The following is a 15,939-nucleotide window of genomic DNA, read 5'->3' on the forward strand; positions in this document are numbered from 1 at the left end:
CTGGGTCTCCTCTGGCTGTCTGTAGTTTGTCACTGTCCTTCCTGGATGGCAAGACTCAGAAGTGGGTAGTGCGCAGGGCTGTCTTAAAGCATGGGCCTGATGGGCACTTACCTGTGGGCCCCAGGAGCATAGGGGACCCATACTCATGAAGAATATGTTAACTCTTCAATCCATCTTGTATCATACAAACACTGCAACGTATTTATTACATTTTACTGCATTTTTATTCCTATGAAGTAGTTGTCATAAGGGCCCCAGTATCAAGCTTTGTCCAGGGTCCATAATGCTGTTAAGACAGCCCTAGGCAGTGGTTTAAGGTCTGCTATCACATTTGCCTTGTGTTGGACTTCAGTGTGTGTTTTGCCCCTTGATCGTCCCAGCCATGCAGTCTGGATCCTTGGGATGTTGTGGCCAAGATGACCTCTTATCCTCTTAATCGTAACTCACTCACCTTTGCTTGGTGGGGATTAAACATCTTGATCAGCAAAGTTTCTCAGTCCTCTGAAAGTAATCAGAGAATGTTCACCTTGTAATCAACTCATGCAGCAGTTTGTTAATAACATTCAGAGTATTGGGATGGAAAATACCTTGAGATCATCTAGATAAAACAATCCTTTCTTGTAATGTACTGGCATAATTGACCATCCAGCCTCCAACTGAGGACCACCTGAGAACTTACTCTATGTTCTAAGTCTGACCAGCGCAGAATAGCAAGAAGCAACTCTATACTTCTTTTGATGTGGTCAAGGATCACAGGTTAAATGTTTATTTTGCAGTTGAATCCCTCGTTTGGCTCCGATGTACCTTGGGATTCAGAATGATATCCAGATCTTTTCCACATGCAGTCTATCCAGTGCAGTCACTTCAACAGGCAAATGCCTTTGTTTTTTTTAAAATTATCTATCTATCTATCATCTATCTATCTATCTATCTATCTATCTATCTATCTATCTATCTATCTATCTATCTATCTATCTATTAAATTTATATCCTGTCCAAATGACCATCTCATTGCCATGCGATGCTGGGTAATATTTTTCCTACACAAATAGAGAGCTGCAGCTTTGTCATTGTGGAGCTGTGTCTTGCAGCTACTCTACATTATTCCAACTTTCTGGGTTTTCTGGAATCTTGTTATGGTCCTCCAAGGTGTTTGTCCTCCTTCCTATTTCCTAGATTGGAGCCACTGAGTGCTTTCATCCACCTTCACACAGCCTGTGACCTATAACTAGCTCTGAACAGCAAGGAGGGAAAACGTGAAAACCAGAGGTGGCATTCAGCAGGTTCTGACCAGTTCTGGAGAACCGGTAGCGGAAATTTTGAATAGTTCGGTAAATACCACCTCTGGCTGGCCCCAACCCCATCTATTCTCTGCTCCCGAGTCCCAGCTGATCAGGAGGGAAGGGGGATTTTACAGTATCCTTCCCCTGCCAGGCTCACCAAGCCACAGCCACAGAACTGGTAGTAAATATTTTTGAATCCCACAACTGGAATGGCCCTCTTTGCATGCATACATTACCCTGCAGCCTCTATTCTGACCACAGAGAAAGTGAAGTCATGTATCCTCAAACCAACAAGAAACAGATCTGTTGCCCTGTGCATCCTAAGAGCCCTCATGTAGGACTGATATACCGGTAGCTTGGTTTATCCAGAGCAGGGGTGTCCAAACTTGGGAACTTTAATCCCAGGGAATTCTGGGAGTTGAAGTCCACAAGTCTTAAAGTTCCCAAGTTTGGACACCCTTGCTCTGGATAAACACCGTGTTTTTGAAAAACCTTCATTCTTGGGCCTCATATCCTTGCCCTAACATTCCTGGAAGGCTGCCATTGCCTCATTGGTGATAAGCCTTATCAAGGGACTTGGTACCCGGCCAGCAATTGTTTCTCTGCTAACTTCTTGTTCCTGTTGCAGATAAATTAGTCAGAAAGTTTGCATACTTAATTAGCAGCCTTATCGGTTGAAGTCAGAAAGGTGAAGGCTTTAATATTTGAATTATAGAGTCGTGGGGCTGGAAGGACTTTGGAGGTCTTCTAGTTCCTGCTTAAGGCAGTGTTGGAAGAAATGTCCTTCTGGTTCAGTCCCAAGCGGGGAAAAAGACATTGGAAACATGAAGACTGCTTGGAAAGATGGTTTAATGATGGATAGGGTCACATGCTTCAGGATGTTGGGTGAAGAAGGTTAAGAAAGGGAAAGGGGGGTTGCTGAAAGTTCCTGAGTTTTTTATACTCTCTGTTTGGCCCCACCGCTTTGTTTCCTGTTCCTGTGTAAGAAATGTATTCTGATTGGTTGTCAGACTCACAGAGGTTGTGGTGTCTTAGCTAACTTTGTAGGTTGTGTGTCTTTTGAGTCCCAAGCTTGGTTGTGTTCCCATATGCCCTGTGCTGAGATAGGTAAAGGGCTAATACTATCATGCCTTAATCCCATCACCCTGGGGCGGAAGGGGGATCTTTGTTATGTAGAATAGACTGGGGCATTTTAATGGCCCATCGACAAAGGTGGGGGCTATTACGAGTGATTCTGTTTCCTGCCTAAAATGTGTTTCTCCATTTCTTATCCAGGGAAGTATAATATTCTGCCTTCTTAATATTTCCCAGGATATTTCATTTTTCTAGCAAGAGGGGTGGGTTTTAACTTCCTACAGCAGGAATCCTTATTCCATCCTGCACAAATGGTTGTCCAGTCTCTTGAAAATCTCCAGAGATGGTGTGTACCCACAACTCTGGGAGGCGAGTTGTTCTGTGGATTAATCCTTCTTACTCTTGGGAAATTCCTCCTCATTTCCAAATTGGATCTCCCTCTGGTAAGATATTTCATCCATTGCTTCTTGTCCTGTCCCGAGGTACTGAATTCAGTAAGGCATTTGACCAAGTAGATCACAGCCTACTTCTTGATAAAACAATATGGGGTGGATAATGTTATATGAATCGCAATCAATGTTCAGCCAGGTGCCAGGCAACTGAAATGTGTCATGTAACCCAGACCTAGGTGTTCAGAACCAGGTCATAAGTAGCCTTGGGGGGTGGGGGGGAGGTGTTGTCCATTGTAACTTTGAACAGTCACTGGTCATTAAGTGAGGACTACCTGTAAGAAAGTTTTCATCTGGCAGGATTCTGTCTCTTAGTGCGACCAAAGAAAGGACTGAACTGTGGCTGGTTCTTTCTATGTCGTTCTTGGGCTGCATCTCCAAGTAATTCCTGAGAGATCATAGAACATAGCATAACAGTGTTGATAGGGATCTCGGTGATCTTCTAGTCCAACCTCCTGCTTGAGCAGGAGCCCCTATACCACTACAGACAAATTACAGCCTCTCTTCAAAAGCCTTCAGTTGTGGAGCACCCACAGCTTCTCATTGATTGATTGCTCTCACCATTAGGAAATTTCTCCTTAGTTCCAGGTTGCTTCTCTCCTTGGTTAGTTTCCATCCATTTTTCTTGTTTTGCCTTCTGGTGCTTTGGAAAATAGGTTGACCCCTTTGTCTTGTCCTTCTTTTCACTAGATGAGATATACCCAGTTCCTGTAAACAACCTTCATGTGTTTAGCCTCCAGCCCTCTAATCATCCTTGTTGCTCTTCTCTGCAATCCAATGGAACTGCTGCATCACCTGTCTCCTGTTTCCAAGTCAGTAGCATCAAAAGAAGCAGAGAAGTCTAGGACAATCAGCAGTGTCATGCTTTCCTTGGCAATTCCCAGGGATCATCCATCAGGCCAGTTAAGGCAATCCCAGCCTGTAGGCTGCCTTGAAATCAATCTGTAAATTAGCCTTCTTCCTAACCCTAACCCCCAACTGAAAATAATTGACATAACAACTAAATTTACAAATAAACAAAAAAAATATAACAAATAAATTTATCTATATTTCATATTTCTTAACCCCTTATCTCTGTCAAAAGTTTTACTATGGTGTTAGCTGAGCATAGTATTTCTGAAATCGTACATAATATCAAACCGAGAAAGATGCAAGGTAACTGCAGGTTTATGCTAGAGCATTAATAATAAAAAGGCAATGATTGTAGTTTTAGCTTTGACAATTTGGAATGAACCTTCCTTCTAGAGGTCATAGACAAAATGAATTCAGAAAAACCCTGTGTGTGTGTATGTGTGCGCACACACACACACACACACACACACCAGTCAGGGTTTTCCTGAAACAATCAGCTTACCAAGATACATGTAGTGGTAAGAACAAATTTTTCCCAATATTGAAAAAGTAAATCCTTGCCCATAACACCAGACTGACCGAGCAAAATCAGGAAAAAAAATGCAGCAATGACAAACCTGACTGTGTATTTTGGTAACAGGAGTTTAACCAAGTTAAGCTCAAGTGGTTAAGCCTGAGTGGCCTCTTGCATTGGCAAGTTGAAACAATTCCAAAGAAGCTTCTAAGAAAAAGACACAGGAGACACAAGGAAAAGAGGCAATGATTTAATGTAAGGGTCCCCAACCTTGTGGACTCCAATTCCCAGAATTCCCCAGCCAGGAAAGATTTAATGGATAACATTCATTCACCTTCAAAGAAAAATGCAAATAACCTGAGTATCGATTGGGAACATGGAAGGGAAGGAGAAAACGTGCTATTTAAAGCATCGCCTTGGGTTGCTTTTCAATTCCATTTCCTAGTTGCTTAAAACGCTTTTAGGCATCTATATATTTATAATACTGTAAACATATCATAAAATACCCTCGCACCCGCGTAGGAACCGAACTGGCTAGAAGAGGCCGGGCAAATCGGAAGGGGGTCCCGTGGCCCCGCGTGGGGTGCAGCAGCCACGCGTCCATTTCGCGGGGGAGGACGGTCTGGACCTGCGAACCAATCCATCCCGCGTGGAATTCCCTGGACTGGCTCAGCCTTGGGAGCAGCCCGCTGGCCCCGATCCTGCGCTGCGACCGGCTGGAGTCGGTGGGGCGAGCCCGGGGGGCTTTGGCCCAACGAGGAGGAAGGCAGGAGGGACCGTTCCCCGTGGCCGAGGGCTTTGATCTCAGCCGGGGAGAGGCCGAGCTCGGGGGCTGCGCACGGGAGGTAGGCTTCCGCTGGACGGGGAGGCTCCACCGAGCCAGCCCGCGCCTCCTCCTCCTGTTGCGGGCCAGTCCAGCCGGGGGCGCGGACTCTGCCGGAGTAGCGGCTCTTCGTGCCGCCTTCCAGGGCGGGGCGGGGGCTGCTTCTGCCTGCCTGCCTGCTCCGCCCTCCAGCCGACTCCCGCCGCAGCGCCGATCCAGCCGGGAGCGGAGCTGCACCTGCACCGGTTCAGGTAGGGCTGCAGAGGCGGCGGCGGATTTGCAGAGGCGGCGGCGGATTCGCAGAGGCGCCGCTTGGCGGGACGGGCCCTCCCGAGGGGGACTGGCAGGCTGGCCAATGGGGCACCCGGGGGTCGCGCCCGCAAAAGCAAGAGAGGAGGGGGAGAAGCGCCGGGCGGGGGGGGAGAACCTGGCAACTGCGCGGAGACCCCGGGGCGGGGGGGGGCGATCCAATCTTCTAACGGGTCTGAAGGCGGGGGAGCGTAATCCCCGGAGGCGAACCGGCGCAGAGGCTTGGCACCCGCCTCCTCCTCCTCCTCCTCCTCTTTCTCCTCCTCCTCTTTCTGGAGCTGCCGTTATGCGTGGCGTGAGGCGCCCCCGGGCTCCCTGCTAGCGATCCTGGGGCGCGTTGGCCGGCGAGGCTGTTCCCTGGTGACGGCTCCCCGGACGGCTGCAGGTGAGCAGCCCGGGAGATGGTTGCTGGAACTGGGAGGGGTGTCCTTTCGGGAGATGCCCGCGGCTCGGCATCCCCGAACGCAGCCCCCTCCCTTCCCTGCGCCCTCTGGGCAGCGCCGGGGGTGGGAGGGCACCTGAGCTCTCTCCCTTGGAGGCGGCTTCTTGGGGTGGGGCTGTCGGGGCGGCGTGCGCCGAAAGGGCCGCCCCTGCGGATTCCCCCGGGGGCTTCGGTTTTCCTGAGCCCTTCCAAGGTCTCCTAGGAGGCGCAAGAGGCGCGGCTCCCCCCCTCCCTTCTAGGTCGGAAGTTCAGTATCCCCATCGCCCACCTGCTCCACCGGTGAACCCGAGAGCTGATGCCTTTTGCCTAGCGAAACCAGCAGCTCCCGAGCCGGCCTTAGCCGCTCTGGGGTGGTGGGCTAGGCATGCGGTATTGGAGCCAGTTCTGCGCCTCCCTCGGGGAAGCCTTGTTTTCTTCCCTCTTTCAGCCTCTTTTCCCCTTGGCCGAGCAGAAGCCCTGCCCGAGGGAGGGGAAGGCGCCCCAATGTGGGCCTAGGATGTGTGCACCTGCCATTCTTTGGCTGCTTCTGCCCAGGGTTCATGATGCATGGAGATGGTGGGAATGGCTTTGGAGGCTGCAAGGCTGGGCCTGGGGGAGGATCACTGGGAACATGGTGGCACCGTTCGGGGTAATTTCTGCTGGGTTTAGGTCTGATTTAACAGACGGTCTGCCTTATTCAGGTAGGGGGCATAACAGGGGCTCGGTCACTGGCATTTTTCAAAAATAGGCTGGACAACCTTTTTTATTGGGATGGTATATAAGGTCTCCTGCCTTCAGCTGGGGGTTGGACTACAAGACCTCTGGGGTCCCTTCCAGTCCCTTTCGGGTGATTCTATGCCCTATGTGGCTCAACACTAAATGTGCTAAGCTTGCTTAACAAAACCTGTTTAAGTATCATGGCTACCCAAATAAACAAATAGCAATAGTACTCAGACTTATATATTGCTCCACGGGGCTTTCCAGCTCCCTCTGAGCGGTTTACAGAGTCAGCCTCTTGTCCCCAACAATCTGGGTCCTCATTTTACCCACCTTGGAAGGATGGAAGGCTGAGTCAACCTTGAGCCTGGTGAGATTCAAACTGCCAAATTGCAGGCAAATCAGCGTTTTGCCAGGTTCACGCAAGAGACTGAGAGAGGCAAGTAGCAGGTTGCCCTAGCAGGCCCGAGCCCAACTCTTCCCAGTCCCACTTCAGCCTCTTCTGAGTATGTGGCAGAGACAAAGTCTTTGCTTCACAGACTGGCTACCTGCTTGAACGGATGGCCATAACAGGGCTCCAGATTTATGTTGCTAAGTCAGACAGTTGTTAAGTCATTTTACAACCTTTTTGCCATGACTGTTGTGGCTGACGGTTATTAACTGAGTCTCTGCAGCTTTTAAGTGAATCACGTGGTCACTGAGTGAACCCAGCTTCCCCCATTAGAGTTTGCTTGTTGGAAACTGGCCAATGGCAGTCATGTGATCTCAGGAGGCTGCAACCACCCAAAATATATGCCAATTGCCCAGTGCCCGATTTTGATCATCAGTGACTGTGGGGAGGGGGTAACCTTCATAACTCTGAGGACCAGTCATAAGTCATTTTATTCAGGGCCGTTGTAACTTTGAACAGTCACTAAATGAATTCTTGCAAGTTAAGGACTAAGACATCATGTAGCTTGTTTGTCTTCGGTTTAGAATGCTGTTCCCACCCAGCCACTTTGATGTGCAAGTTGTAGTGCATTGTGTCAGTCAGACATCATGAATTGGCTTGGTGTTATGTACCTGCTCCCCTTTGGGTACATGTGGTCGGTTCCACCACAAAACCGCAGAGGACAAAATCGCGCTCGACGAAAGCGCGCATTTGACGTCATCACAGCGCGACGAAAACATCGCGCTGTGATCAAAAAATGTAAAAATAAAGCGAAAACCTTACCCTAACCCCCCAAACCTAACCCTAAACCTAACCCTAAACCTAACCCTTAACCTAACCCTAAATCTAACCCTAAACGTAACCCTTAACCTAACGCTAAACCTAACGCTAACCCTTAACGCTAAACGTAACCCTAATGCTCTAAACCTAACCCTAACCCTTAACCTAACCCTAACCCTAACCCTAACCCTAACCCTAAACCTAACCCTTACTTTTATGTGAATCGGCTTGCTTTAATTTTAATTTTATTTCAATTTTTAATTTTTTTTGTCGCGCTGTGATAACGTCAAATGCGCGCTTTCGTCGAGCACGATTTTGTCCTCCGCGGTTTTGACGGGTCACGCATGTGGTCACCGTCTGGGCTGGCATTGAGCACCATATGCTCAGCTTCATGGAAGACCCCTCTCTTCCCCCCCCCTCACTGCAAGGGGCCAAGTGGGCAAAGTTCAGAGGGACAGGAATGAGTCATGGGCCCTGCAATGCATGGCTGAAGGGCCCCTGAATGGGGTGTTTCTGGGCTGGTTCATCTCCTGGCCATTCCGCTTGAAGAGGGGGTCCGGAGACCTGGAAGCAGGACCTGAAAGGATGCAGGAACTTGGTGTTGCAGTAAGGCCAAACCTAGAGTACAGCATCCAGTTTTGGTCACCAGACTATAAAAAAAGATGTTGAGACTCTAGAAAGAGGGCAGAGAAGAACAGACAGACTGTAGGCTGAAATGTAAGGCTGAACGGTTGCAGGAACTGGGCACAGGTAGTTTAGTGGAGAGAAGGACAAGGGGAGACATGATAGCATCTTCCAATATTTGAGGGGCTGCCACAGAGAGGAGGGGGTCAAGCTATTTTCCAAAGCACCTGAAAGCCGGACAAGGAATAATGGATGGAAACTGAACAAAGAGAGATTCTACCTGGAAATAAGGAGGAATTTTTTGACAGTGAGAGCAATCAACCAATGGAACAGAAGTTGCCTTCAGAAGTCGTAGCATCATCACTTGAGGATATCAAGAAGAGGTTAGCCTGCCATTTGTCAGAAATAGTGTAGAGTCTCTTGCTTGGGGGGGGGCAAGTTGGACTCTAGATGATCTACAAGGTCCCTTCCAACTCTGTTAATCTGTTGAAGCACTGCCTTTCCTGGGCACCAACGCAGCTCTCCCAGGCACTTGAGAGCCTCCCTTTAACCAGAGGGTTGGCATCTTCCAATACTTGAAGGGCTGTCACAGGGAAGAGGAGGTCGATTTATTCTCCACAGCATCTGAAGGTAGGACAAGAGGCAAGGGGTGGAAACTCCTCAGAGGAGGATTCAACTTGGAAAGGAGGAAGAATTTCCTGGCAGTGAGAATGATTCACCAGAGGAACAATTTGTCTCCCATAGTTGTGGGTGCTCCATCACTTCAGGTTTCCAAGGAAAGATTGGTCCAGGATACTGTAAGGATTTCTGCCTGGAACAGGGGGTTGGACTAGAAGACCTCCAAGGTTCTTCCCCCCCTCCCGTCTTATAATTATTTGAGTTGATCCACCTGCTGCTCCAGCTGCCCAGATACCCACCAACTGCCTTGGACAGATTTCCTGTGAAGATGGCAGGTAGAGATAGGGGGTGGGGGTAGCTGCCCCGACCTTCTGAGACACTTATGGAACTCAGGGCTGAATTTCGTCGGGTGTCTTCAGGGCTTTGCTCTCTGCCAAAGCAATGAAGAGGGAACAGTCATATCAACAGGGTGCAAATGTCCTTCACCAGTTTAACTCCAGTTCCAATAAACAGCAAGCCCTTTGCTGCCCCACATGCCACCCCGAGACTGAAATCGCAGGGAAAGGACTAGTTCATTGAAACAATGGAAAGGATTTCCTGACAGGGACCACTTTCAATGGGTGTAGTGATAGGCTGCCCCATGTCCACAGAGAGGAGGAGGTCAAGCTATTTTCCAAGGCACCTAAGGGCCAGACAAGGAATAATGGATGGAAACTGACCAAGGAGAGATTCAGGATATAAGGAGAAATTTCCTGACAGTGAGAACGATCGACCCATGGAACAGAAGTTGCCCTCGGAAGTTGTGGGAGCTTCATCCCTGGAGGCTTTCAAGAAGAGACTGGACTGTCATCTGTCAGAAAGGGTGTAGGGTCTCCTGCTTGGATGGGGGGTTTGGACTAGATGACCTACAAGGTCCCTTCCAACTCTGTTAATCTGTTATGTGGTCCCCCTCCGTTGCGGGCAGTCTTCAAACAGAGCTGCCTGTCCAAAACATACAAAGGAAGGTGTAGACTCAGTGATCTTTGAGATCCCTTCTAAGTCTGTGATTTTATGCAAATAGCTCCCAGCTGCTTCAAGAGTTAGCTTAAGCTGTCATCATCCACCTTGATTGAGATATTTCTTCCTTCCTGCATAGCTGTAGCAAAGCAGGAACTTCCTCTTTTCTTCATATTTCAGGATTAGCAAAACCTGATCACCTTGCCTGGCTAGTGATACACATGCAAAAGACTAACTTCCTTGAGCCCATTGGTGAACAAGACAAAAACATTATTTTCATCTTGGCAAGCTTGGCCTTGGCCCAAGGCACCTATGAAGTTTACCTTTTCTCTGGCCCATGAGAAGCAAACAGTGACATGAGCACATTTAATAAAAGAAATGACAAACCCTTGATGGACCACAGAAAAAAGTGCCCTTCGATTAGTCATCCTCTGTATCCTCCTAAATGTTTATGGTAGCTTGACAGCTCAGCCATCGTTTTTCATTGCTGGTTCAACTTGTTTGTCCTCCTCTGATTACTACTGGAGAGCCCACATGTGCAAAAAAACCCCAAGCTTTAGGTGCTGCCTCTTGTATCCAGCTGGTTGGCTCAAAGGTAAGCAAAAAAAGATGCCCAGCAGAGTCTGGGAATTGATGGAAATCATGCTAGGCAGGTATTGTGTTTGCAAGCATGTCTACACTCTCGTGGTGTTTTTCAGCCTTGGCAAGATGGGTGGATTTCAACTCCCAGAATTCCCCAGCCAACATGGTTAAGGGGCGTGATAGCGCAGTGGTTAGAATGCAGCATTGCATGCTGACTCTGCCCATAGCCTGGCGTTTGATCCTGACCTCTTCAGGCTTGACCCATCCTTCCGAGGTCAGTAAAATGAGGAGCCAGATTGTTGTGGATAATGGGTGACATTGTAAACCAGGGATGTCAAACTCGATTTCATTGAGGGACGCATCAGGGTTGTGTTTAACCTCTGGGGGCTGGGGTGGGCATGGCCAGAGTGGGCATGGCCAGCTCAATGTTACTCATGTTGGGGGCACCAGTGGTGTCTTGAGCGTTCTGCCAGTGAAAATGGGCTCCCAAGCACTGTTTTCGGCTGCAACAGCCTCCTTCAACCCTCTGCCAGCGAAAATAACCCTCTGCCAGTGAAAATTGGACTGTGAACTCCATTTTTTCTGGCAGAGACACATGGGCTGGTGCTTTGCTATTTACAGGGTGGCCCCACTGGCCAGATCTAAGCCCCCTGTGAACCTTATCCGGCTCCAGGGTCTTGAGTTTGACGTCCCTTGTAAACCGTTCAGAGACTGCTATAAAGTTTTATGGCATGGTAGATAAGTCTTAAGTACTACTGTTCTCTTCTAGTTGCTAAGGCTGAGAAATACTATACTACACAGTCAACAGCAAAACAACAGTCCTATGCAACCTAAAGCTACTCAACCCTTAAAATCACTCTCAGATTCCTCCCAAGATTTCGTTCCAGCCCAAATCCAAATCTTCTGACATTTTCTTCTGCCAGACCTTAGTCTGTCTGAAATTATTTGGCAGAAGTTCCAGGATGCAGTTTTTATTTGGGGATTTGAAAGCAAACCTATGTTTTGTTTTGTGCACATGATTGGTTCCTGTATTACTGGGACATCCAGAACCTGGCACTTCCGGGTTTTTTGGAATATTAACTAGGTTTAAATTGGATGTAGCCTCACTTTGCACCGAGAAAGTTCTTGCTCACAGGGGGTCACTTCAGTTTCAGGATTGGAAGAAAAGGATTTTTATGTCGCATTCCCTTCCAGAAGAATGGCTAAGCTCATGTTTTCCTGAGAGTTTCCTCATGTACTCTTTTCCTCCCCAAATGGACAAATGCAACGAGATGGTATGATCATAGAAATGTTACTGCTATTTTTCATTATAGCATAATATTTCTATAATCATATAATCCAATTGCATTGGTCCTTTGTGGAAAAGAAGTTTTCGCGACCTGAAGCTTAATGTCTTGGAGAATGTATATAATGGAGATTGATTTAATATTGATCAATTGGTTGGATTGACTGACTGGCCTGCCATCCAAGCCTGAGAATAAACTATAAACAATGGAGAATGTGACTAAATAATCTTTTATAGCAGGGGTCCACAAACTTGGCAACTTTAAGACTTGATTTCAACTCCCAGAATTCTCCAGCCAGCTCCACAAGTCTTAAAGTTGCCAAGTTTGAAGATCTCTGCTTTATGGTATAGCACAGTGATGGTTAACCTTTTCAGCACTGAGTGCCAAAACTGGAGCGTGCACATGCGTGCCGGAGCACCAGAACCCGTAAGAACAGCTGGCGACAGTGTATGCCCACAGAGAGGGCTCTCCATGCCACCTCTGGCACACGTTCCATAGGTTCGCCATCCCGGGCCTTTATTGTCATTGTATATCATGTATACAACGAAATTGATTTTAAAAAGGTCATTGTTTTGCCTAACTACGTAGATAAGCTGATAAATCCAGCAAACAATGGGAAACTTTGGCATGCTCTGGATTCAGAGGCAATGAAGTCTCTGACGCTGGCAAAGTTCACAAGGCAAAGCAGGAAGAGTTGCCCGGGTCAGGAAATCGTCAGAGAAGGAGGGCACAGGCTGCTGCAACTGGCAGCTGTTTTAACACCAGGCATTGCTCGGGCACAACCTGGCTAGGAAAGGCATGGTGAACGCTGAACAGCCAGACCCTCCCTCAGCCTCTGGCAGGTACATCTCGCAGTTTATGCTTGCTCTGGTACTGAAGCCCCCTTCCCCCCGCTTGAATCTCTCTGGACCCAAGGTCCAAATCTTGAGCTTTGACTTGCCACCCTGGCTCTCGTTGCTCTTCCGGATATTACGATTCGGTAGCTGTATTTGCTTTGTGCTCAGTTGTTGATTTATGTTCTGTTGTGTGGTTTGATTGCTAAGATCTGTTGACCCAGGATGGGGTTGAGTAAGGAGGGAAAAAAGGGAGGCTGGAATTGCTCCCTGCTTGTAAATCAGGAGAAAGCAAAGGCTGATTCCTTCTTAACAATCCAAATTGCGTTTTGTAGCATGTGGCTCTAGTTTGCCTCTTCCGTTTAAGAGTCCATTTCCTGTGGATTAAGCTAGTTTGAGCTCTGAAGTCAGGACGAAAGGCTTAAGCCACCCGTGTGAGGGACAGTGGTTGGGCCAGAAGTTATCATTCTAAGCAGCAAATTATTACGAAAAATAATTCAATTACTGTCTACATCAGAGGTCTTCAAACTTGGCAACTTTAAGACTTGATTTCAACTCCCAGAATTCTCCAGCCAGCTCCACAAGTCTTAAAGTTGCCAAGTTTGAAGATCTCTGCTTTATGGTATAGCACAGTGATGGTTAACCTTTTCAGCACTGAGTGCCAAAACTGGAGCGTGCACATGCGTGCCGGAGCACCAGAACCCGTAAGAACAGCTGGCGACAGTGTATGCCCACAGAGAGGGCTCTCCATGCCACCTCTGGCACACGTTCCATAGGTTCGCCATCCCGGGCCTTTATTGTCATTGTATATCATGTATACAACGAAATTGATTTTAAAAAGGTCATTGTTTTGCCTAACTACGTAGATAAGCTGATAAATCCAGCAAACAATGGGAAACTTTGGCATGCTCTGGATTCAGAGGCAATGAAGTCTCTGACGCTGGCAAAGTTCACGAGGCAAAGCAGGAAGAGTTGCCCGGGTCAGGAAATCGTCAGAGAAGGAGGGCACAGGCTGCTGCAACTGGCAGCTGTTTTAACACCAGGCATTGCTCGGGCACAACCTGGCTAGGAAAGGCATGGTGAACGCTGAACAGCCAGACCCTCCCTCAGCCTCTGGCAGGTACATCTCGCAGTTTATGCTTGCTCTGGTACTGAAGCCCCCTTCCCCCCGCTTGAATCTCTCTGGACCCAAGGTCCAAATCTTGAGCTTTGACTTGCCACCCTGGCTCTCGTTGCTCTTCCGGATATTACGATTCGGTAGCTGTATTTGCTTTTGTGCTCAGTTGTTGATTTATGTTCTGTTGTGTGGTTTGATTGCTAAGATCTGTTGACCCAGGATGGGGTTGAGTAAGGAGGGAAAAAAGGGAGGCTGGAATTGCTCCCTGCTTGTAAATCAGGAGAAAGCAAAGGCTGATTCCTTCTTAACAATCCAAATTGCGTTTTGTAGCATGTGGCTCTAGTTTGCCTCTTCCGTTTAAGAGTCCATTTCCTGTGGATTAAGCTAGTTTGAGCTCTGAAGTCAGGACGAAAGGCTTAAGCCACCCGTGTGAGGGACAGTGGTTGGGCCAGAAGTTATCATTCTAAGCAGCAAATTATTACGAAAAATAATTCAATTACTGTCTACATCAGAGGTCTTCAAACTTGGCAACTTTAAGACTTGTAGATTTCAACTCCCAGAATTCTCCAGCCATCATAATTTATTCTCTTGTAATCCCTTCCTCTGCAATCTCTCCACTTAGATCAGAGGTCTTCAAACTTGGCAACTTTAAGGCTTGTGGACTTCAACTCCCAGAATTCTCCAGCCAGCTGTCAAAACTTTTCACCACCATTTCGTTGGGCATGGCTTGCTGAGGGCTTCATGCGACTGAGTGTGCGTGAGTGACATCAAAGTGGCCACGCTCATTCAGTCACATGCCTCCCCTTCTAGCCATGCTCACCGAACCGGTAGTAAAAAAATTTGAAACCCACCCCTGATGCAGGGGTGTCAAACTCCATTTCATTGAGGGCCGTGTCAGGACTGTGATCGACCTCAGGGGGTTGGGGTGGGTGTGGCCAACTCAGTGGGCATAGCCAACTGTGTGGACATGGCAGCTTGATGCCACTCCGCAAACTGCTGGTATGTTTCCCCTTCTCATTGGGTAGACCAGGACAGCCCCCCGGAATGGATCCAACCACATCGTGGGCTGGATTTGGGCCTTGTGTTTGACACGCCTGGCACAGTGGTTAAGGCAGAAAGCTAGAAACTGGGAGAGTTTGAGTTCTATTCCCATATTAGCCACGAAAGCTGGCTGGTTGACCTTGGGCGAGTGACTCTCTCAACCCAATTCGCAGGATTATTGTTGTGGGTGGAAAAGAAGGAAGATATATTGGATACGCTTGCTGCCTTATTTGTAAAAATAATAAATGCAGAGTATAAATAAGTAAGTGTGTAAGTAAGTAAATCAGTAAGTGCTGGAGAAGCTCCCACACAGTTCTCAGGTCTCCAGTAGGGGTCAGATCCAGTAGGTCACTCTTCAGGATGGCACCCTTCCTTAACTTTGCCAGCCAGCTACAACTCCCGCTCGGTGGGCTGTGATGCACCTGCCCATATGGGAGCTGCAGTTCAAGATGTATCTGTAAAGAGCGCCTGGTGGGGAAGGTTGGCTTCTGTGCCAGGGTCCTCGGCTGACCTCGGGTAGGACTCTTGGTCAATCCTTGGTATTTTCCTTTTGCTCCCCTTCTCTTTGGCAGGATGGCGCTTCACCGCAGCCAGAAGCTGAACCTGCTGCGTCTCGCGGTCCTCCTGACGGTGGCACTGGCTGGCATCAAGTTCTTCTTCCGGGACAGGTTGGTGCTGGGCATTGGAGGGCACAGACTTTTCCGGCAGCCTCTGCGGTGCTCCGGGTGGGATGGATTTTATCAGCCCTTCCAGATGATCTCCCTTTTGGCTGATTTCCTAGTTGTGACAAATGAAGCAAAAAATTATATCTGTTACCCAGACATATGCTTATCATATTTTAGATGTTATATTTTTAATCTCTTGTGGGTTTATTTCTTATCAAAATGAGACATGAATGTGCCATGCAAAAAAAATGGGTTTGGGTCTGCATAACGTTGGGGGAGGATCCTTCCAACCTAGAACCAAGGAGAAATTTCCCAACGGTGAGGACAATTAACTAGTGGAACGGTTTGCCTTCAGAAGTTGTGAGTGCTCCGTCACTGGAGGCTTTCAAGAGGAGACTGGACAGCCCCTTTCCCTGATCCCCTTCTAGGACTTGCTTCCTGCTGGGCTCTCATGCTGCTAACTTGTCCATCTTGCACCATGTCTCCAATGTTGTGGGTAGGGAAATGACAACGTGGGTTGTTGTA

At 48.1% G+C, this 15,939-nt stretch overlaps 1 protein-coding gene across 5 annotated transcripts in view; it reads left to right on the plus strand.

The window, feature by feature from the left end:
* The window catches only part of LOC106547540 (hexosaminidase D), a 44,709-nt gene that overhangs the window by 1,385 nt on the left and 27,385 nt on the right, over positions 1–15,939 (plus strand). Inside the window, exons 1-2 of one of the 5 annotated variants that reach the window (XM_087729148.1) lie at positions 5,135–5,246; positions 15,322–15,417. In XM_087729148.1, coding sequence (XP_087585274.1) covers positions 15,323–15,417 — 95 coding nt within the window. In that variant the 5' untranslated portion in view covers positions 5,135–5,246; position 15,322. Of the gene's footprint in view, positions 1–5,134; positions 5,247–5,549; positions 5,690–13,541; positions 13,712–15,321; positions 15,418–15,939 lie in introns of those variants that run through there. The other 4 variants (XM_087729149.1, XM_087729151.1, XM_014064756.2 and 1 more) reach the window with 4 other exon arrangements.

The sequence above is a fragment of the Thamnophis sirtalis genome, unplaced genomic scaffold, assembly GCF_051295495.1.
Source record: "Thamnophis sirtalis isolate CommonGarterSnake01/CBP01778 unplaced genomic scaffold, rThaSir2_p1.2 scaffold_14, whole genome shotgun sequence".
Taxonomy (NCBI): Eukaryota; Metazoa; Chordata; class Lepidosauria; order Squamata; family Natricidae; genus Thamnophis; species Thamnophis sirtalis.